At 34.8% G+C, this 24,092-nt stretch overlaps 2 protein-coding genes and 1 long non-coding RNA gene across 3 annotated transcripts; 2 read left to right on the top strand and 1 right to left on the bottom strand.

The window, feature by feature from the left end:
• The first annotated feature begins 376 nt into the window (after positions 1–376).
• LOC145598555 (uncharacterized) lies at positions 377–10,855 on the top strand. The gene is made up of 10 exons (XM_081654929.1): positions 377–611; positions 1,458–1,677; positions 1,773–1,927; positions 2,042–2,187; positions 2,801–2,863; positions 2,955–3,047; positions 5,773–5,934; positions 7,127–7,218; positions 9,047–9,198; positions 10,301–10,855. The coding sequence occupies exons 1-10, from the start codon at positions 524–526 to the stop codon at positions 10,603–10,605; spliced, it is 1,476 nt and encodes a 491-aa protein (XP_081511055.1). The 5' UTR covers positions 377–523; the 3' UTR covers positions 10,606–10,855.
• A 686-nt stretch (positions 10,856–11,541) lies between these two features.
• LOC145599341 (pentatricopeptide repeat-containing protein At1g32415, mitochondrial-like) lies at positions 11,542–13,981 on the bottom strand. The gene has a single exon (XM_081655737.1). The coding sequence runs from the start codon at positions 13,955–13,957 to the stop codon at positions 11,735–11,737; it is 2,223 nt and encodes a 740-aa protein (XP_081511863.1). The 5' UTR covers positions 13,958–13,981; the 3' UTR covers positions 11,542–11,734.
• Positions 13,982–17,435: 3,454 nt separating this feature from the next.
• Positions 17,436–18,958, top strand: LOC145596642 (uncharacterized). Its single transcript, XR_014103281.1, has 3 exons — positions 17,436–17,696; positions 18,150–18,224; positions 18,850–18,958. It is a non-coding gene; the product is annotated as an uncharacterized LOC145596642 (long non-coding RNA).
• Positions 18,959–24,092: the final 5,134 nt, after the last annotated feature.

Genomic DNA, 24,092 nt, shown 5'->3' with positions numbered 1-24,092 from the left:
TCTTTAAAGTTTTAGAAATAAAACAATTACTTCATATAAAAGCATACCTACATATAAAAATAATTAACACAAGTAACAACCCGTGCATTGAACGGGCCAAAAAGATAGTTTTAAGTTCAATTATAAGGTAATTTTAGTTCATGCCATTTCAGGTATTGGGTTAGTTCGGGTCAATTTCGGGTATTGCGTCTGTTCGGGTCAATTTTGGGTCGGGTCAAGATCGGGTCAACTTCATTTCGGGTCGGGTCATGGGTCGGGTCATTCGGGTCTGGGTCAGGATTGCTAGGTCTACCCACATGTAAAGCGTAGACACGAAGCTAAGAAAAGACGACTGGTTGACCCACATATAAAATCCCCCAGAAAACTTAATTGAAACCCCCATTTTTTGGATTTTGGGCATTCATTCAATTCTTCATTCAACCGCGCTTTCTTCTTCTTCTCCCCTTTCCTTCTCTCACCATTAACACAAGAAGAGAGAGAAAGAGAGAGATGCGTGAGAACTAAGCTGTTAAACACGAGAACAATGGAGTTTTCCTCTGAAGTTCATCTCTTCTTTCTCATACTTTTTCTCTCAACATTCTTCTGCTCCTGCTTAGACTCTTCAATTCAAAGTATGTTCTTTCTCACTTTAATTTTCCCTAATTTTGTTTTTTTTTTTTTTCAATGTTAATTTGATTTCTGCTGATTAGGGTTTATGTTGGTTGTATTTTGATGTCTGGGAAGCTTTTGTTTTGCTGATTAGGTGTTTAAATTTGATGAACAATCATTTTGGTTGTTTTCAATTCATATTTGCATGTAAATTTGCAATTTTAATTATAACTGTTAATAGGAAGAAAAGGGTAACTTTTTGTTGTTGTTGATGATTGGAAGAAAAGGGTATATGATAATAGAGAAAGCTGCGTTATTTGGGTATTGGGTCTGGGTTTAATTTTGTAGAGTGGAAAGATTTTTTTATGAGAAGTGTATGAAATTAATATTGCTTGTTGTTTGCATTTATCCTAATCAAATTAGACTTCGGTGGTGATTAAATCTCAATAACTTTGTCCATTGAAGCTTGCAAAATTTGTAGGTATTGAGCTCCAACGTGAAAAATACTAGATATATTTGTAAGTTTTTTGTTAACATTGTTGATTTAACTTAGAATTTTTTACTATGATATGGCAATGAAAACAAATTGTTGAAGCTTACATGGTTTAACAACAAAATTATACTCTGGCTTATTAACTTATTATTGTGGAATGAAGGGAGCAATGTATATAATCCGTGGTATAATTATTTATGGTGGAATTTAAACTAATATACAACCTGAAATTCAGCTTATAAGCTTAGCTTTATCTGATAGTCACTAACAACACGAGTACAAGTTGATTTTTTGATTGATGTGTTTACATATTTTTTTAACTGTTATCAATGTACATTTGTGGAAGTGCTCTAAGCCTGGTTTTATTTTGCTACAGCTATCGGTTTGGAGAATCCACATCTCGTAATCAAACCTGTCACCTTGCAGGGCTATATGCCTAAAGATAGTAAAGAAGTATTATCATGTGAGCGTGTTCACGTTGCTCCTTGCTCAAGAATTAAACTTGAGAGATATGCAAGCTCAATTCGTCTTACAGTGGCACCTTCTGTTGTCATTCCTGAGAGGTTACACAACAGAATTCAGATATGCCTGCATAAGTAAGTGGATAATGATATCTTTCTTTTGTACTTTGTCTGAATTAAATGTGGAGCAAAATTTTAGTGGATACTCATGTTTTATAATGTCTTTGCAGGAATGTTTCAATTGGAATGTGTCAGTGTGAAAAGGACGCATGGAAACCCGTCCACAAGGGGTTATGGGGCTCTATGATTTCTCCCTATGAAGATAAATACATTGATGTCAAGTTTCGTGATATATCCGGTTCAGTCACAGTCTCAGCTGAAGAAGGTTGAGCACTTTTTTTACCCCTAATACATTTCTTACTTTTGTAGTATATATTCTCTACCCCTCCTCCACTTTTGTTTATTAATTATGGAGTCTATATTTTGGATGTTCTTGCAGAATTCCAACGCTGGCGTCTTATCAGTCTTGCATTTGGAATCGTTCTATTATTTGTTGCACCAACTGTTAGCAGTTGGGTGCCTTTTTACTATAGCAGTACAATGGCTATTGGGATACTACTTGTTGTCCTAATCATTCTCTTCCAGGTACTAATTCTCTCTTTTAGCTGTTATTTTGCACATCATTCCCTGAGGCTCATTTCCATTGAATTTATTTATGATCATATATACTTGACAATATGGTGTAATAACTCTATTTTTGCATATTTGCTTCTCTTTCTGGTGGGGATATATGTGATTCTAGTCTCATATCGATTAAGATTTTTCCTTGTGCTGTTGTGCATTATAATCCATAAGTCTTTAACAAGCACTCCCATATCTGAATACATGTCAGATGGCTCTTTATCACCTATCTTCTTACAAATTAGCTTATTTTGTCCCTGACTTTATTCTTGTCAGAAAAATGTATCTGACCTTAATGCTAAAATGACCAATTATAGTCCTTTTTTCTCTTTAAGGACAAAAGGTTGCTGTAAGCCTCTACCAAATATTAAGTAGTATGAAACTCCTTAATTCATTATTTGATCTTAGTTGTGGTTATTTGGTTCTGATAATTGATAGAATTAGTTGATTGATGTGTGTTTTTTTTTTTATTTTTTATGAGCTATACCATGGGTTAAGGTTCTGTGCTTTCCTTCAAATGTCATCTTATAGCTATTTTTTTATCATCTTCTTACATCTATATATGCCTGGTGTGCAGGGGATGAAATTATTGCCAACAGGCCGCAAAAATTTCTTTTATCTGACTATATATGGATCACTGGTAAGTGTTTGTATCCAATTTCCACTCTTTGTTTTATAAGCTTCCTGTGGACTACAACTTACTTCATTTTCTGTTTTCTGCCTCGAATCAGTTGGGAGCTGGGTCCTTTCTCTTGCATCAGTTTTCAATGCTTGTGAATTCCATCCTTGTGAATTTTGGCTTGAGTGAGGAGATGCACAATCCGGTAAGCTCTTTTTCATTGATCAATTTTATAAGTATGGTTTAAATGTTGTTATTATCTTCCCACACCAGTGAAGCACCTGCATGGAAAGAGAATCTGGTGGAGGGGGCCAAGATAAGATCTGGAATCCAAACAAACATAGTAACTAAATAGGCATCGAGGACATGACCGGCTAAAGTGCCCCTCACCACCCCCAAATTTAAATTTTAGTGAAAAGGCTACCAATTTTTGCTGTCCTATGTACTGATTTATTGATGAAAATCTTATTTGTGCTCTTGTATGTGGAAGCATTCCTCTTTAGAACTTCTCTGACCTAGTATTACCTTTGTCCATTCTGATCTGATGAACTTTATTAATTTTATTCTTGTTCAGGCTGGACTTATTGTTATTGCTCTGGCTGTTATTGTTTCTGTTCTAGTTATTATTTCTTTAATTCTATATATTTATAGGAACAAAAAGTTGACCCAAAGTTAATTGTTTAACTGAATTTTATAAATTTATAGAAGACAATTAATTGTTGGCTTTGATTTGTTAGTTATTTTATCATCTTATTTTATGGCAATATTCTAGATTTTAGGCTTATAAGACAAGTGTTAATGTAAAACCACACTTCTGTGTGTGGTTTTATCTTTGTGTAATTGCGTTCTTTGTTGATTGAGAGCTTAGCCTTGTCTTATTAAGATTTCAAACTTGGAACATCTAAGGTGTTGTTTGGTTAGAGGTAAAAGACATTGGAAATTCTATATCTTAGGAAATGGATATTGCATTTGTTGTTTGGTTGACACAAATTTATCAAATTGGGGGAAATGGAAATTCCAAGGAAAGTTTCAATTCCTATGAAACATGGAAAATCACTTACCAAGCTCCCCCTTGGTAAGTCACATTTCCCATGATTATTGTGGGGCCTACTTGCATTATTATCACTAATAGTTTAGTCTCTTTCTTTCTCTCTCCAAATTCGTTAACCTAGATAAAAATAATCAAGCTAACTAATACAATAAAACATAGGAAATAAGCTCCTAGGAAATCTAAGTTCCTATATTATCAACCAAACAAAGCTAAGTCACTTCCTAGGAAATGGACGAGGGAAATTACTTCCCATGATCCTATGGGAACTCATTTCCTATGTCAACCAATCAACAATTAAGTCATTGTGATTTCACCTAGATATCTATCCTCCACCATAATCCGTATCAAATCCGCTTAAAATCTTCCATCCATAAAATTGGTGTTATTTACTTATTTTAGATCCATATATGATACGTGCACCGATTTTTTTTAGTGGTGCAGCTTGTACCTTTTAACGTTTGATACTATTTACATGCTCCACTTTGACTATCACTAGTTATATGGTAACATTATATTAATAGTAAATCATGTTGTATTTGTTTCAATAGATGTCTTCAAAATGTAAGGTATTTATAACTTTACTTACAGAAAATTCACTTTATTAATGGCCAAAGTCTTTGTTACATAGACCGATCCGTTAAGTTCCAAAATATTAGGACACGGGGACTCTGTTCGATATTTGGACACGGGTACGGGGACACATCAATACGTCACTTAAAGTTATATAAATAAATTATATGTTACAAAAGTTATAAATTTTTCATTACGTCCACCCCTATTTTTTTTTTAATTTTAATTCTTTACTCGATAAATTCTCCATTATATCAGCCTTCTTCTCTCCATCTTTTCTATATCAATGGTGATTTTCGAAAAAGATGTGTTTTTCTTTCATGTTTCTCCTCTTTTTTCCTCTTCACTCTCAATGGAAGTGTCCAAGTGCACAGTGAAGTGTCAGACACGTGTCCCATGTCCGTGTCCGTGTCGACACGACACTCGCGATTTTATCTGTCCGATTAACATAGGCCAAAGTTATGCATTGGCAAATGTGTATAATCTAAGTGAAGTATATATTGAAAGCATTAGTTATGCCACAAAATTAAGTGGTTCTTAGTTGGTAGTACTAATTGAATGCTAAAGAACTAGTGGGGAATGTCACAATAAATTATGTACCACTTATTCTTCCATCAATTACTACGATAACTATTAAGTATTAAACGATAGAGGGTGTATAAGTAGTATATTAGTCGCGCACTCATATTCAAATTTTATTGCTGTCATAACATCCTAGTTTTGAAATATAATACTAAGGCCAAGGATATAAAGTTATTGTAATTATGGCAGAGTCAGGAGAATTATAGATTAGGTGGCTTTAAGTTGGTAATTAATAGACCATGTTTACATTTTGCTAAGTGACTTATGCTGTATATGCATCTTTAGCATCTTCTACACTTTCTTCCTTTCATATGACTTGCTACATTTATGAAATGTACTTTGTATTACACTATTACCTATCTCTAAATCTTCAACAGTGGAGTAACATTCTATTGTTTGTTGCAATTAAATCAACTATGAATTGTAATAAAAGTAGAATATTCATTGAAGGCAGTGATATAAGCACATTAGAGAAGTCAGTATAGTATATGCTGAATCAAGCGTTCTCAAATCTAGAGATTAGAGATACAAGAATTACAGTGGTTGTAAATAATTGGAAACTTGGTTTGAGATTTGTACTTGAGCTGATATCTGTTTCTATTTTTTTATTTTTTTATTTTTTTTGCAACTTTATTATTGTCTGTAGGAGGCAAGCATAAGTTGCTGAAAAGTTCTTCTTTGTCTCTTGAAACCAGATAAAGTGTTTGTGTAAATCCTTTTGTTGCAGGTATCCATTTTTCTATTAGTTGGTGTTGTTCTTGCGGGAGCTGCATTGGGTTACTGGATTGTGCGAAGATATGTTATATCAGATGATGGAAGTGTTGATGTTGGAGTTGCTCAATTTGTGAAATGGGCAATGCGAATTATTGCGAGTACATTTATTCTTCAGGTAACCTTTAATTTTGCTACAATGATTTCAATTATATGATGCAATAAAATAGGTACTGTTGTCATGTAAGGTCACATGAGGATTTAATTGGCACCCATCTATATATCATACCAGAAACGGGATAGGAGCTTCTAGCATTGACAATGAATTTTCAGGTGTGCTCAGCTTCAAAAAAATTTCGTTGCTATAACAGTTGCATAGTTGTGAAATCACCATCCCATGTGTGTTTCGTGGTCTGTAGTGGCCAGTAGGCCGCCCATTGCTGCATGATTTGACGACTAGGCTCTTCATGTAATGCATTAAAAATCTTATTTTTTAAAATTAAACTATACTTTAATTTCATCTTGTAATTACTTCCTCAATATTTTTATAATCACATGATGTCCCTGTGGCAAACATTCTAAGGAAGATAAATGGAAAATTATATCAATACAACTCAAACTGGTTTCCTAACTCTTCCCATTTATCGGTGTTTAAGTAAATTTAACTAATTTGTCTGTTTATCTTTTCTAATATCTTCCTTAAAATGCTTGCAAATGATACCTATTGCGATTATTAAAAAATAAAAACGGATGAAGTATTGAGAAATACTTCCTTCGCTCCAATAATATTGCAACAATGGACTTTTAGCACTATTTATCACTCTTGTTTGACCATACAATATGATTTATACGTTAAACAAGATATAGTCATGTGGGATCTTGTTAGATTCGTCTCTTAAAATAGTTGCACAATATCAACTTTTTATAATTTTTACTCTTATACAATTATAGATATTTAACATATAAAATGTGTTTTGGGATGCGTAATTTCATCCTTGTTGCAATATTAATAGAATGGAGGAAGTATATGTTCTAGACATTGTTAGTAACAATGAAATATGGAATGGTCTCTACATAAGTGTTTAACTTTTATTAATTCCATGATGCATTGATGTGGCCTTGTCTCCAAAATTGGCAGGGGAAAGCACTTTAACTTATCATATAGCATCTTGAATTGATAGAGGGTGAATCATCTCTTTGCTGGCATTGATATATGAATGTATTCATATGATGTTTTGTAGAGTTAAGACTCGTAAGAGCTGGTCAGCTTTCAACTTTTAAATGATGATACATCAATACTACTTTATAAGTTCAAGCATATTGCCAGTTGGGATTGTTCTTCTATGACACTGTTTCTTTTTTACATGCAGGGCACTCCTGATACTTTGTTCTCATGGGCAACAGTGGTACTGTGTTGGTTGATGTGCTCATTAATCTCTTCTATGGAGTGGCCTGATTCTGGGTATGTTTAACATAATATGTCCAACCTACTTAATATTTTTGCCACTACTAGAGAAGCATTTTTTGGGGTGTCTTAACCACCTAATTTTCCTGTGGAACACATATCTGCTTTATCTTAGAAATAAAGTATTGACAGAGTTCGTGTGCATGTTGCAGGAGTCAGGGACCCCTACATAGGTTAGGGGAAATAGTTATTGTTTTATCTTTGAAATGGAATGCTGACAGTGTTCATGTGCATGTTGTGGGAGAGTGGGGGACAAGGCTACGTAGATGAGGGAAAATATTAACAATCAAGGATAGATTGCACACCAGTACATGAAAATGGTTTTAACTTAGGAATACTATGATGGCAGTTATGCCCTGAAAAAACTTAAGGTTACTTCGTTGCTATTCGGATGTCAAATTGTATTGTGATTAGAATAGCCAAATTGCACCAAATGATTTACGTGAACCTCTAAATAGGGCCTTATAGCTATGCAGAATGATATGCCTTGTGATTGAGTGCACATTTAGGTTATGGTCCTTATTACATATTAGGGATTTGTCATTATGTCTAGCATGTTTGGAAATCAGTATTTTTCTTTATTAAGGAATGTGAGTACACCACAGGTGTTGCTAATAATATATTGGAATTGTTGGGACTCTTATTACCTTTTGATGGGAGCAACAAAGTTGATTACTGTTGCTATAGAAGAGGAAAGAGTTGTGCGTTGAATGTGTTTCTATAGAGCCTGATTTTAGAACATGAAGCTCAAATTATTAGTATTGCAAGAATCACAATTATCATTCACCATATATTAAGAATTCTGTTAACAGTATAGCTGGTCTTGGGAGTTCTGGTAGTTTTATCATAAGCTAGTGGTGAACTGTTGGAGTAGGGTTAGCTAAAGTGACCAGAAGCATTTGGTCATGCTAGCCATTAGTAATTTAGTATCACTCATGGAAAAACTAGTCGAGGTTTCAATTCGGGTATTCGGGTCGGATCTAATTTAAAGTTCAGTCATGCTAAATTATTGTGTCCATAGAAGTCGAAATCTGAATCGGGTTTTTTTGGGGTCAGATCAGGTCGGGGCGGTCGGTTAAGTTTTTGACATCTCTAGGAAAAGTAAAAGGTAAAGCAAAAGACGTAGAAAGATAATGAATTTTTGTAACAGATTAAAATACAGTTTATACATGGTAAAAAAAGGTATATTTTACATAATTTGCTCAACTTTTTTTTTTTTGAGTAACTACTACATTATTTGACCTGATGGCTGTATTCATATTGTCTGATCCAAGAAATTATATTTTAATTTCAGTAATTTTAAAACTTTGAGCTTTTCCATTTTGTCCTTAAAGCCCTTCGAGGCCTTGATGATATCCATATATTAAAGAAAAAAACGTCTGAAGACATAGCAATGTTTGCCAGTGTAGATGTTTAAATTTAATAATGAAGAATATGCTATATTTTTTTGAAATTATCTTAAATCAAATATTTACTAACTACTTAATGTACCTAGGTAAGGAAGGAGTACTATATAGATGTGGGTAAAATTGGTGGGTGGTGGGGGGGGGGGGGGGGGGGGGGGGGTTGGCTTTAGTCCATATTGGCTGTCCACCTTGAGGAATGGATTAAGGTAGTCTTTTTCAGCGTTTTTGACAAACTGGATTGCTTTTATATTATGTTTGTGAAATCCTTGTACTTATTCTAACTAGATTGCTTTTATATTATGTTCGTGAAATCCTTATACTTATTCTAACTGGATTGCTTTTATATTTTGTTTGTGAAATCCTTTTACTTATTTCATAATGTATTTTTGTGTATTACTTACATATTAATGCATTTGTAGGGATATAAATTTTCATTGGAGAAAAGCTGGAAAGGTTGCTCCTGGGCACAGTCGCGCCGAATTTCTTAGGAGGTCTCCAAAAACTAGTCCTCAAGGGAAGGTGTGGAAGTCTCCCAATGCTGCACCTAACTGGAGGAACTCTCCTGTTAGAGGTAAAGAATTTTCACAATCTCAATTTCTTTTAGCTTATAATTACCAAATTAAAGTTATTTTTAGGAAATTTTGTCAAAAACCACCCGTTAAAAACACTTTTTTGTCAAAAACCACCCGAAAAAAAAATATGTTGCCCAGGACCACCCAATTATTAAATTTTGTTGTCAAACGCCACCCGACTTTACATTCCGGCATTGACCCAAATCTCCGGCGTTGACTTTCTCCATGTGACTTGCACATGATTTTTAAGGACCCCCTCCCTCTTCTTTTGGTTTTTTCCTTTGAAAATTTTTGAGTTCCTACACTCTCTCTCTTATCTCTCTTCTCTCTTCTTTCTTCTCCTCTATTCTCCATTTAATTACTTATTATAAAACAAAGCGGAAAAATAGAGTGCAATAAGAATACTCAAGGTGGAAAGTATCATACAAGGAGTAAAGTGAGCAAGCTCAGCTTTAATCCGAATTCCAAGAATATTCCGGTCGTCAGAAAAGTTAACGGCAGCGGCGGCAGAACCAAGAAGCATCTAGATCCCCAAAATCAAGGTCCATAAAAGTTGAAGAACAAGGGTCAAGGTGTAGCTGCGTCACACCAGTTTGTAGCTCCCGAGTTCTTGAAATTTGATGATGAAGATGATGATGATATGATGGCTTAAACCCAGCCGTCTGATTTTTTTTCTTCAATTGATTTCCTTTTTGGAATTTAGTGGCCTAATGTTGTGTTAGTGGGTAGTAGTTTACAAATTAGGGATAATCTAAGGTTGTTGCTCTCAACAATTGGGTGTTACTAATTTCAGACCTTTTAGTCAATAACGAGGGGCTTATTAAAGTCACTTGCAAGGCACGTGGGTAGGGTCAATGCCGGAATTCTGGGTCAATGTGAGAAAATAGACTCTTGTGGCATTTGACAACAAATTTTTAAAATTGGGTGGTTCTAGACAACAATTTTTTTCCGGGTGGTTTTTGACAAAAAAGTGTTTTTAAATGGGTGGTTTTTGACAAAATTTCCTTATTTTTATTTAGTTCAAATGTTGTGACATATGTGATAGTTTAACAAATTATTAGCCTCTTATTCTTCTTATGCTTGAACTTTTGGCTGTGACAGGTTTGACATCACCTTCTACTAATAGGAGGGTGAATGCTCAGAAGCATTACTATTCAAGCTTCCACAAGGTGCCTAAACAAAAGATGTCCAAGAAGGAATGGGAAGAGTTTACACGGGAATCAACTCGGCAAGCTATGGCTGAATTGACCTCTAGCCCAGAATTCAGTGAATGGATGGTTGAGAATGCAGATCGAATACATATTCGAGCTGATGATAGCTCAGATGAAGAAATTGGTAGTGGTTCAGATTCCACCGATGAGACAGTTGTTGATAATGGCCCTCGGGTGGGTTTATTCAAATGGTAGTAATCTGTTCGTGATTTAGGGATGTATAGTCTAGGAAGTTTTGAATTTATTAGCCAGAGGGATTTGTCGCCATGGGGTTGGTGTCAATTTTGTTGTTCAGTAGAATTTGTAGGTGCCTTGCTGGGAAAAAAATTGTAGAGGTGCATAGGTTAGGACATTAGGAGTAAAAATGTCAGTCATGAATCATATAGTTTGGATGTAATTTGACTCTAATTGACAATTTATATGCTACGATTAATATTGATGTACATTATGTTTGATTGTTTATAGTACCTTTCACCCTTATGATACTCGTTCTGTTGTATTCTATTTATTTATTTATCCTCCTAAAATCATTGTCAATTGTAATTCAAGTACTCTGTATAATTTTTATTTATTATTTTATTTTATTTTATTTTTGTTGACGTATGCTTAATTAACAAAACTATTACAAACTAAGCACTACCTCCGGTATTTATTACTCGCAATAAAGGGTATTATTTGTGAGACATAAAATATTACTTTGTTGCGAGTAGCAAAAACCGGAGGTAGTAAAAGGTTTGCTAACATACTCAAAAGACTTTTACTAGCTGTTAAAAAAAAAACAACTAAACACTCCATTTCCCGCTTGGTCTTATCGTTGTGAAACTTCATTCATTTTTATTTGAACTTGCTTCCTGGAACAGCACCTATTACTTTTGTATTCCGGCTTTCATTGAACTGAGAATGCAGAGGATGCAAGTATACAACCAGGCACACAAAACATACGCTGCTATCCCATGACATGCACAACTGCATCTCTACTTCTCTAGTTCCAAATAATTAGGAGACAAAGAAAGTCCACTTGATTCAGGTCGTAGCACTGCATTATCCATCCTTACACGAGATTCTTGTTTCATGAATCACAGTATACATGGTAGATCTTACATCTTAGTCCTCAATTGTGTGCAAATAACTCAATTGCAGGTTCAGTTGTAGCAAAATATTAGAACAATTGTTATAAGTACAAGTCATATCGACATCCTCAATCTTGGGTAACTTTTCTTACTACAGGCCTATTCTATCTCAGAATAACAGAGTCAAGACAGAATGTATGAGAAGTTCCTGCAGACAAAGACTTTCATCCAATTGTTATTGTGCACGCAACACTTCATCTGTTACGATACAATTCATCACCTAGAGATTTTGCTCCATCTCCTGAAAGGAACACACGAGTCCCTTCCCCACTTGATATCCAACTACATCCAGGAACCTTTCTCATCCCGTTTGATCTCATCTCCTTCCTTAAAAGTCTCTCTTCTCCATATTGGCCAGCTGCGGCAAGCATGTTGCAGTGAACAATATGAGCTGCTGCATTTGTAGGATCTAGCTCAAGGAGTCGCTGGAAATTACGGCCAGCAACAATGCCATTTCCCTCGTTAACTCCACATACACCTAGCAATGCACCCCAAACAGCAACGCCTTGCTCAGGAGGTAAATTCAACACAAATTGTTCAGCTTCCTCAACTTTCCCAGCACGTCCTAGGAGGTTGATCATACATATATAGTGTTCCACATCAGGCTGAATTCCATAATCCTCTTTCATGGCTCTGTAGAATAGCCAACCTTCTTTCATCAATCCTATGTGGCTGCATGCAGACAAAATTCCTAGGAAAGTAACAGAATTTGGTTTTATATTTTCTGTTATCATGTTATCAAACAGTGATAAAGCTTCATATGCTAGTCCATGAAACGAGAAACTCATAATCATGGAATTCCAGGAAACTAAATCATGGCAAGCCATGCTTGAGAACATTTGGTATGCATCACCAACTCGACCACATTTTCCATACATTGAGATAAGTGAATTTTCAAGAATTAAGTCCATGTTCATTTGTGTTTTAATCAATAAGCAATGCAACTGCCTGCCTTGATCCAGGTGAGCTGCCGCACCAGCTGCTCCAAGAAGAGTGGAGTATGTAGACTGTATAGGCAATACACCTTCCATCCACATTTCTGAGAATAAACTCATAGCTTCTAGAAACAACTCATTTTGGACACACCCGGATATCATTACTGTCCACGCAATGTCATCCTTGTCAGTCATGTTGTTGAACAGTTCATACGCCTTAGCTACTTGTCCAACATCAAAATACCCTCTGATCATGGAAGTCACTGATATTTTATCATGGATAGGCATAATCTTAAAGATATAATCAGCCTTGTCTAATTTTCCAATCTGAATATAGCCCTTGATCAAAGAATTACAGGATTGTGTCGTCCGATTTCTTTTGTTCTTCTCAAAGATAGAGCGAGCATACTCCATTAAGCCATATCTAGAATACATATAGACCAGACTATTTAAAAGCCGTCCACTATGATCATGGTATTCATAACTGTTGGTGATCATTAAAGCATGTAGCTGCATACCAAGTCGAGGATACCCGATCCCAGCACAGGCATAAGCTAGTGAAATACAGGTCTCTTCGTGCAGTTTCACACCAACCCTCCTCATTTCAAGAGCTAGCAATATAGCTTCTTCATAGTAAGAATTCCAAGAAAATCCACCAACCATAGCTGTCCAAGAAACAACATTTTTTTCAGGCATTCGACGAAACAAATCATAGGCAATCCACACCTCTCCAGCCCTACAATACCCAGATATCAATGTAGTCCATGTAATTACATTTACATCCTTGTCCACCATTTGATCAAACAACACCCTGGCTTTTTCCATCATACCATTCTCTGCATACCCATTAATCATTGCATTCCAAGAAACCGAATCCCGAATTGGCATTGCCTCAAACATCAATCTCCCCCCCTCCAAATCCCCATTCTTTACCAACCCAACAATCATTGAATTCCAACTAACAACATTCCTCTCCGGCATCGCCTCGAAAAGTGCCTTTCCTTCCTCAACCATCCCAGAGCTCATCAACCCACAAAGCATTGATGTCCATGACACTACATTCTTCACCGGCATCGCCTCGAAAAACTTACACGCCTCACTAATCCTACCACTCTGCACATACCCAGAAAGCATAGCATTCCAAGTAACAACATTTCTCTCTGACATGATATCAAACAAAGTCCGAGCCTCAGCAACAAGACCCCTTTTAGTGAATTTAGTGAGCAGAGACGTCCATGTAACAACTGAAGACTGATTTCTTCTGTGGGGCATTTCATCGAGCAGTTGGCGTGCATGCTGTAATTTTCCATTAACCAAGCAACCCAAAAGCTGGGATTCATTGTTGCTGAAGTTTGATCGTTGAAATGTGGAAAACCCAGATTGAAAATCAAATTGAGAGACACAGAAAGTACGATGAATTAATTTAGTTGGAGTTTTTAATATAGAAATGACCAAGTTTCTAACATAGTGAATTGCGGGCATCGGCTAGATTATCTCAGCCTTCAATTAAAATGGGTCAATTCATGTTGATAAAATCGATCTAATACACTATTTAACCGTGTGTATCCATCCAATCAACATGAGAAGACTTTATGTACAAATCTTATACGAGTCATTATTATCATCTGATCATCATTATTATTCCCTCCGTTTTTAAATACTTGCTCAATTTCTTAATACGTGGAGTTTTGGAAGAAATTTGAGAAAGTAATAAAATATGGAGCCAGTGGAATACATGGAAAAATTAAAAAAAATTATAAAAGGCAAAAGTAGTTAAGTCGGTAAGAAAATTGAAGGAGAGAATATGAAATTAATTTTTATGTTGGGTCCACTATTTGTAGAAAATTTCCACGTAAGGAAATGGTGTAATTTTTATAAACGGCCGCAAATGGGAATTGGAGCAAATATTTACAAATGGAGGGAGCATGACTTAAGAATTAGAAATTTACAAGACACCTACGTCACCGTATTTGTATGAGTCAATAAAGTAATCATGACACTAAAATCATCATTACATGCAAGACTAAACTACTAGCCATCATCATAACCCAAAAGTCATCATGAAATGTATGACTTAGGGCCTGTTCTCATTGACTGAATTCGGTTGAAGTGAAGTTAATAGAGCTGAACTGAACTGAAGTTAATAGAGCTGAACTGAACTGAACTGAAATGAATATTTAAAAAGAGAAGGAAATTAGGAACTGATCTGAACTGAAAATAATCGTATGAGAACATGCCCTTAGACTAGTCACCACATGTATAATTTTATCGTTTCCTCTTCAAGCTTGTCATAATCGAATCCCGATTGCGAGTCATACATTAACACTTAATGATAAACATTTTTTGTTTATCTAATGACGATTTTGTAAATAAAAAGGAATAGTGGTACCACAATTTCTTTAGTACTTCATGGTTCTCCAAGTGGACAAAACGACACAGTTTTTGCCCGTTTGTAATACTTAAAAAAACATCTTCTCTCTTACTTTCTGCAATTTCTACATTACTCACATGGTACTCTAAAAGGGCAAAACTGTGTGTTGCTAGTTTATAATACTTACTCTCTCTGTGATTTAATAAGTGTTATTCTTATCACATGCGGCCGTATTTTGATAAGTGTTACACGTTCTTCTTTTGGCAAAAGCTACGACTTTTAGATAACCAAAATTAAGAGCCTATTTCTATTTAAAGGTTGTACTTTGTACAATGTTATTCTTTTTTTTTTTTTTTTTTTTGATGATTTGTCATTTTTTTTTTTTTTTTTTGTACTTTTGACATCAATTCTCAATATTTTCTCTTTCCCTCTTATCAATAGTTCTCAACCACTTTTTCTTGTTCACTATCTCTTTCTAACTCAACATGCATATTTGTACTTCCAATAAATAGTTTTAAGTAGTGCTGTCAAATTTCAAACCGAAACTATTTAACTGCCCAAAACAAACCGACCCAAATGAGAACCGAACCGATTAAAAACCGTTTTTTTGAAAACGAAAACCGACTCGAACCGTATGTGAATGAACCCGAAACCGAACCGAACCGAATAACGTTACACCGTATAAGAACCGAACCAGTTCTAAACCGAACTGAAATCAAACCGAACCGAAAAAGAACCGAACTGTTTCTAACCCGAAACCGTTTGAACCGAGATAAAAACCGTTTACACTGAACCGTTACCAACCCGCAACCCGTTTGCACCGAACTGTATATAAACCGAACTGTTTATAAACCGAACCGCTTGCAAACCGAATCGTTTATGAACCGGATCGCTTATAAACGAATCGGCTACAAACTGCTTACTATAAAGAAAATTTTAAATCAAGTTAAAAGGTGTTTTGAATGAAATTTAATTATGCACACATGTTTACAACCGATCGAGCATTATTATAAACTGAATCGAAAAAGAACCGAACTAGTTATAAAGTGAACCGAAAAAGAACCGAACTAGTTATAAACTAAACCAAAAAAGAACCGAACCAGTTATAAACTGAAACGAAAAAGAATCGAACTAGTTATAAATTGGACCGAAAAAGAACCGAACTGTTTCTAACCCGAAACCATTCCCAACCCGAAACTGTTTTGTAATACCCGAGATTTTAAAACCTGATTTATTATACTCTAATATTTATTTCATTAGCTTAATTAAGGTTTTAATTTGTCTCTTATTAACAAGAACTAATGTTTTAGTTTTGAATTTTATTTTAATATTATATTATTTCAGAAGCTAATTTTACGAAAGAAAGTAAGTTATTATTTTAAAGTTTATTTTTGATCAGTAAAATGTTTAAAGATTTGCATCAAAATCTGTATTTTTGCCCGAGAAAGCAAAATGACCAAAATAACCTTGCTTTTCATAAGAGACAAAAGCCACCTCCTAAACTTGCTTCTTGCTTCTTGCTTCTTGCTTCTTGCTTCCTTCACGGTTAAGAATGAAAAATGAGCAAAGTTAAATTTTGCTTCTTTCTCATTGGATGTTTAATGGTTTCACTTATCATCTTGTCTAAATTTAGATGAGCCTAATGTTCATGCTTATCCAACTAATATAGCAATCTCAATCCTCTCTTCCTTCTCCTACAAGTCTATATATATATAGTACCCACAAAGTATTGTGTAAAACGAACTCACGTGAGTTCGGTCATACAAACAGAGAAAAAAAAAGATTCTTAATTGTCAGAAATTAGATATATAATGGTCAGATATTAAGTTATAAATATCAGATATTAGATTAAAAGTGTCAGAAATTATATAATAATGGTCAATATTAGATCATAATTATCAGATATTAAATTACAAATGTCAGATATTAGGTTTTAATTGTCAGAAATTAGATTGTAATAGTTAGATATTAGATTATAATTATTTGTATTAGATTAAAAATGTCAGAAATTAGATTATTATAGTCAGATATTAGACAATATTGATCAGATTTTAGACAATATTGATTAGATATTAAACATCCCGACAATCAAACCCTGTTCTTCGTGCTCCTCAATCAGACCTCCCCTATTTTTCTTTGCGCTCCTCAAACAATCAGACCCCTCCCCTTTTCTTCTTCTTGCTCCATCCACCATCATCAACCATCATCGCCACCGTTGGTCTTCATCATAGCTCTCAACAGCAACACACATGAAAATAAAAATAAAAAACTAAAAACTCAACTGAAGACAAACATTAACAACGATTTCTGGGACGATTGAGCTTGAAATTGGCAGGATCATCATCTTCTTGATGTTGTTAGTGGGGTTAAAGGGTCGACGAGGAATCTAAGCTTCGTGCGATTACGATTCTTGATTTTGCATTTTTTATTCATGTGGGTGTTGTTGTCGTCTTGGTGTTTGTGGTTTATGTTATGGTTGTTTCTAGAAGATTTGGGGGGTCTTATAAGGTCTTTTCTACTGCTGGGTGGGGGATGAGAGGGGGAGGGTGGTCGCCGGCCGCCTACTACAAGTGGCTAGATAGTGGCAGTGGCAGTGGTTGGAGGATGAGTGTGTATTATAAATCGGACTCACGTGAAACGGTCTCACGCAAAACCTTCTCTATAGTACCAAGTAAATAACACCCGTAAGAAACACCACCACCATACCCTACCCCTACTCTAGGCTTCTACTGTCACCTCCCTCATGCATCGACCCAGCTCACACAACCACCTAGTTCACGCCCTTCTTCTTCCTCCTCCAATTATAGCTTGTTCTTAAGAAAGCACACTACTCCATTCGTGCAAGTCAAAGTGAGTATTTTACTCTTCCCCAATAAAATTTTGAGTATAAGTTTACCTTCTATTTTAGATAAAAACTCTTACTTTCTTTGGAAATGATTATGTATACATTTTGGTGATTAGATATTATGATCTTATTTTGCTTATCATAACTATAATACCTTTGTTTTACTAGTACTATGTACTGGTATATTTATTAGATAAAGATAAGTATTCATTTCTTGTTATTAAAACGAGTAATAGAAGTAACGTAGTACCTATAGTTTTCTAAGTAGGTGTATAAGCATATTACATAAAAAGGTTATACCTTATCATTTCTTAAAATAAATTTCTGTTGATCACTTGCTACGTATTTTTAAATAAGATTGCTAACCTCTTTTGTAAAAGCTTTAAAATGATTAAATTATTTAAATACCAATCAATTTCCCTACTAATACTATAATTTTAACTCTTGTTATATAAAAGGGGAATCGGACCTCGGAGCTCAGTGAGAACGATAGAATAAAGGGTAACAGGAAGGTTATCAGACTGTAAATTGAGGTAACGGCTATTGCTAGTACCCGCAATTCCCTTCGAAATACGTTTATTAAAGTATGATGTTACGATTGAATTGAAAGTGATTTATGTATTTAATATATTTTATGATTTGCGGGATTATAACTATGATTTGTCTGAAATCTTTCCTTGAAATATATGATTTTTCTGAGAAAACACAAGGATACTGTAATGATGAGTATTATAATACACTATAAATATTTTATAAAGATGTTATACTATTTTATAAAAGTATTCTGAATGACTGGAATTTCTTGATTTCTATTAATTTATAAGAAAATATAAATATAATATGATATGATTGAGCAATAGCTCCCCTGAGGGCACTGGCCCATTCCTGTTATGGAGCACTGGCTCCCCCTGATATGTACGGAGCACTGGCTCCCCCTGTTAGTAGGAGACGTCCTACCCCTGTTATATGTATATTGATTATAATGATTTATTAAAAAGGTTATGAACGAAGGCTTACTGAAATGTTGTTTTACTACCTGTTTTAATATGTTCTACTCTCCCTGTTTTATTAACTAAAATGAATTAAAATGATGTTATGCTGCTAGAATAGTACGTTACTGAGTCTTCGGCTCACCGTTTTGATGTTTTTCTGTTTTAGGTACTGCTGGAACAAAGGGAACACGTAGTGGCGAGGATTTTAATTATCTTAAGTAGCTCACTAGATATTTATAGATTTAAGAGAATGATTTATTAATTTAATTAGCAAGTAAGACTTTAGTAAGTTTTTATTAAAATAAGATCTTCTATTATTGAAGTAGGATTAATGTCTGTACTGAATAGATTTCTATACTTTATGAATTAAGGTTGTTAGGTATGACTGTTGCCTTGTAACTCTCATGTGGGAGTTACGGCAGTGACATCTCGACCAAATTAGGTTAATTCCGCTGTTTAGATTACCTTAATACCCGAGTTAGAGGTCGGGGCGTTACATGTTTCAACCGGGATTAAAACCGTTTACACCGAACCGTTAACAAACCACAACCCGTCTGCACCGAACCGTTTACTACCCGAACTGTTTACAACCTGAAAAGAATTAAAACCGCTCAAAAATAAACCAAAATCGAATCGAACCGATAACTATTTAAACCGAACTGAAACCGACCCGCTTAACACTTAAACCGATTTCAAATCGACCCGATTTATTACCGAACCGAACCCGAACTGTCAAACCGTTATGACAGTGCTAGTTTTAAGGAATCTACCATTTTCTTAATTTTCATGAAAAAACTCAAAAAGGCTCTTAATAAAAGGACGAGAGGGGGGGGGGGGGGAGTGTTATATATTTCTCCTTTAATAGTCTCCACCTAAACCCACTACTACTTTATTATTTTTATTATTTCTTTCCTCACACATTCATAACTTTCTAATAAATTATTAACTGCTATTTTACAATTTATCAATACTCCAAGTACCCCACTCACCTCTTGTTTTATTTAAGTCAATCAAATTGTCTAAAATTATATACCGGTCAAAGTACAAAACTTATTAAAACACGTAGTAAGTATAAAAACTTCTTGGTCTCCCTCTTATTTTCCCTCTTATATTTCTTCACATTATTATTTGTTTTGCCAAATTTTTCTGTTAAAATAATATGTGTATCCAATCAACTGTCTTCTAATTGCAAGTTCATCCTTCTTGTTTTTCTCTTAATCACCTGTTCTCATTTCTTCAACAATTTTTTTTTTCTAAATTAATGATGATTTTAATGCAATTTACTTGGTATTAATCTAAGGTGATGTTGCACTTTATTCTTAATCTCAGCTCTGGCATAGAATAATACAAACATTATAATCGTAAAGGTAAATTAAAATAACACTACGTTAAAACAGAATAACATAAAATTTATATAGGATTTTTTAGATTTTAACACCTGATAAAAGCGTGAAAATGGATTTTAACATCTCCATAAAAAAAAAAAGTTTATTTTAACACCACATAAAAAAATAAAAATTTGAAGTTACCACCAAAATCTTTGTTCCGTTAATGGAACTGTTACTGGGTCCCACTCCAACGGATACTTTTTTGGAATCCCTCTATATATGCACGATTCTCCCCAATTATCCCCCATTTTAACCTAATATAGCATTGAAACAAATGGATTTGCTTCAAAATAACACAAATTAGTGGAGTAATTTCTTGTATTTTTGTTCGTGGAAGAATTTGAAGCTACTGAAACAGGTATTTGGGTTTATACGAATGCAATGAATTATGTGTAGTCAAATTGGGTAAATTTAGATTTGTTGTTTGTTAATTATGTCATACATTCAATTGGTGTATTAATTTTAATCTTTATCTACTCGAATTGATAGTTAGATTGTGTTATGTATCAGAAATTGAAATTTGGGGCAAAACTAGGGTTTATCAATTAAGCTTTTTGGGGGTTTTCGTATAAGTTAATTAAAATTGAAATTTGTTATTGAAATTGTTGATTCGTTGATGTATAAATGTGTATATGTAATTGTTGTTCTGAATTTGATGCAAATTATGTCGTTTGTTAGCTCTTCCCCTTCTAAGGAAAAGAAATGCTACTGTGGTGTGCCAATGGGCAAGCTAACTAGCTGGACAAGGGAGAATCCAAGGAGGAAGTTCAGAGCTTGTTAGTTCTATGATCCAATCACAGAAACAAGGGGCTGCAAAGCTTTTGAGTGGGTTGATCAACCTGATGGGACAGATTGGCAAACAGGGGTAATTAACAACCTCTTGTTGGATAAGAAGCTGCTAAAGGGTGAAGTTAATGAATTGAAGAGGGAAGTTGAAGACATCAGTGGTCAAAGGATGTACCTACTAAATGAAGTTGATAATTTGAAGATTAGGTGCAAGGCCTTAAAAGGTGACAGGTGCAGAATGAACAGAGAGTGCAGTGCAGGGAAGAGTAGTTCAATTAGCTGTTTTGTTTGGGTGGGCATTATCATTTGTATTAGCTTGTCAATGGTTGTAGTTTTCTTAATGGGTAGGGGTTTTTAACAAATATTACTATCAACTAAGTTATGGAACCTTAATTTAAATATTTTGTAATGGCTTGAGTTGTTATGAGAATGGTTTCAATGATATATAGATGTATTTGTTTGAACCTTTTTATGCATTTACTGATTTGTTGACTTTAAAAATGCTTTAAAATTGGACAAACATTTGAAGATAGTAACAGATGACAAACTCTTGCATTTTGGTCATTGGCAAAATAAGTAAGCACTTCAAAAGTAGTTTGACAAAAGAAGCTTACTTTACACTGCCTTGGAGGCACTAAAAGCAATGCACAACATATACATACCAGTTTTAAATTGTCAGATGGCAATCAAAGTAATAGAAAATCTACCAAAATACATGAAACTAACAGATCGTTCAGTAATGAAGATAGTTCACTAATTAGACACATGAATTCACTAAGTGAGGTTCATCTTGAAGGTCTGCATCTTGGCCCTTGTCACAACACTTGTTTGCTGAGCTGGTTGTCCTGCAGGCTGACTTGAGGGAGTTCTTGCCTTGGTTGGAGGCTCCTTCTTTGGGTTTGGCTGCTTGAGCTAGGTTGACTAGAGCTAGGCTTTTTCTTTGTTTTTGCTTAACTGGAGCTAGGTTGGGTTGAGGTAGGTTGACTTCCAGTTCCTGCCTCTGTTGCAATCTATCAGACATGATTTCATAAAATGGAACAATTAGTGACATGTAGTAAATTCAAAATCTACCAAAAACAGAGTTAGCAAGTTGAGCTTGAATAGGGTTACCTTTTTTGTTGCCCTTAGCTCTTTCTTTTTTCTCTCCTCCACCATCCAAGCTGTGTTCAAGGGGGGTCTCCCTGCTGCGTTTTTTACTTCTATTTCTGGTGCTGCAAGTAGTTTGCAGGTCTTGGCATAATGCCCAAAACCCCCACAGTGTTTGCATTGTTTCTTCCTCTTTGTTGTGCTACCTGCAGTTGAACATGCCCCTGGCTCAAGCTTCCTTTTCTTGCTTTTTGGTCTGCCTGGCTGTAACACCTCAATAATTCTCCCTTTTCCAAACCACTCACTTTAAATAAATTAGTGGAGAACCATTGGCATGCTACCGCCACTTGTTAAAACGTTAAGGCCTTATCAAAGTATCGCAGCGGAAAATCAAACTTAAGTCTTTAAAATAACATAGTTTAGAAAATCAATAAGTCAAAGCTTACAAATTGGAACCATATAAGGCCCTTATTTAAAACCAAACCAATAATCAAAATCCAAAACATAAATGAATAACAAGGCATAGATAAGTTCGACACAAAGGACGAATACGCTCAATCACACCATCCCTTGACAATGCGAATGACCAATCCCTAAACTTCACATCATCAAGCTAACCTATGCAATACTGCTCCCCAATAATACAAGTGTAATAATTGGATCATCACAGGGTCATTGGAAGGCGAAGGCCATGACCAAAAGAAAACACACACAAAAGCACGCAATCAGCAAAGCTGAGTACACACAAGCTACAACGCACAAAACCTATCATGCTCAACTAATTAAAGTAAATAAACATATAACACAAATTTATTTAATCAAGACTCAACACTTAAACAATTCAACTGACTCAACATACTTACTAACTAATTCCAAACACTTGACTCTTTATATTTAATTCATTAATTTAATTTGGAGTAAGCAATAGACGAGGTTGTCCAAACCACCAAATCATTTTGGTCCCAAATGACCATTTGAAATAAAAGTTTAGCGTGATGCAAGAATAGGCGCGACTCCATTCTCACAAAGTTTGTCTAGGATCCCATCTAACTTTCATTATAAAATAAAATGTAAATACCAAAAGAGAAGAGGACATGTTGATCAAACAAGCCTCGAAAAGCCACGGGCTACCACCGTGTACCCCCAACCCATAATTGTCAATACTCTAGAAGTGCACGCTTTCCAGAGTTTTATTGCTGTAGGGAATATTTCAAGCATCATAACCCCAAGCTTGAACCCCACTGTGATCATACACTTAAGTATGGTGGCATTCCAAAGGGAAGAAAGCTAGAGCAAAAGAGTCGCCAACAAGTTTTAGGAACTTGTAAACCCAAAACGATCCAGGAGATCGTCAACTCCATAAGGTCTTGAACCAAATAGGGTTTGGGGATGAGGGTACGAATCCAATCTACAAAAGAAAGGACCCGCCCAATAAAATAGGCCTCTACTTTGTTCTGCTCGTATTCATGTGCGCTTTCTGACTAACATGGAAACATTAAATTAACCCTAAACCTGTTTAATCTATGTTGGTTGAATATTAATGCACAAATAAAACTATTATTGGCAATCACTTGAATTAAAATCATATTAGCCTAAACCAAATTATTAATTATCTTATTAAGCGTGATTTCAAGTACAAATTCCCTTTAAACACAAATAAAAGACGTGATCAAGCAATAACAATAAAATATCAAGCAACATAATAATAAGCATAATATAATAATAATCATATTATAATTATAATCATGATAAGGCATAATAAAGCTTAAATATAATAGCAAGATCCTAGGCATGATACTAACAAGATTAATAACAAATCCTAGAATGTCACTAAACATTAAAGATCAAAGCTTTTAACCTAACATGGTACTAACATGCTAACATGATATTAGAAAAGAGTAAAGGCATCCTAAACATGATACTAGAAAGCAATAATAACATCCTAACATGATACTAGGAATTAAGATAATATAAACATGCTATCTACATTGAAAGAGAGTAATGATTACATACTTTGATGCCTCGTACCTCTTTCTAATAATAAAATACACAAGTTAGTAAACTTCAATGAAAATAATAAAGAACAATTAAATAATTAAATAAAATAAATTAAAAGAAAGAGTTAAAAAGTTTAGACTGGATTTGAAAC

The sequence above is a fragment of the Chenopodium album genome, chromosome 20 (genome assembly GCF_948465745.1).
Source record: "Chenopodium album chromosome 20, dcCheAlbu1.1, whole genome shotgun sequence".
Taxonomy (NCBI): domain Eukaryota; kingdom Viridiplantae; phylum Streptophyta; class Magnoliopsida; order Caryophyllales; family Amaranthaceae; genus Chenopodium; species Chenopodium album.
Note: the sequence above shows the minus strand (reverse complement) of the source record. Positions and strands in the feature narration are given on the sequence as shown.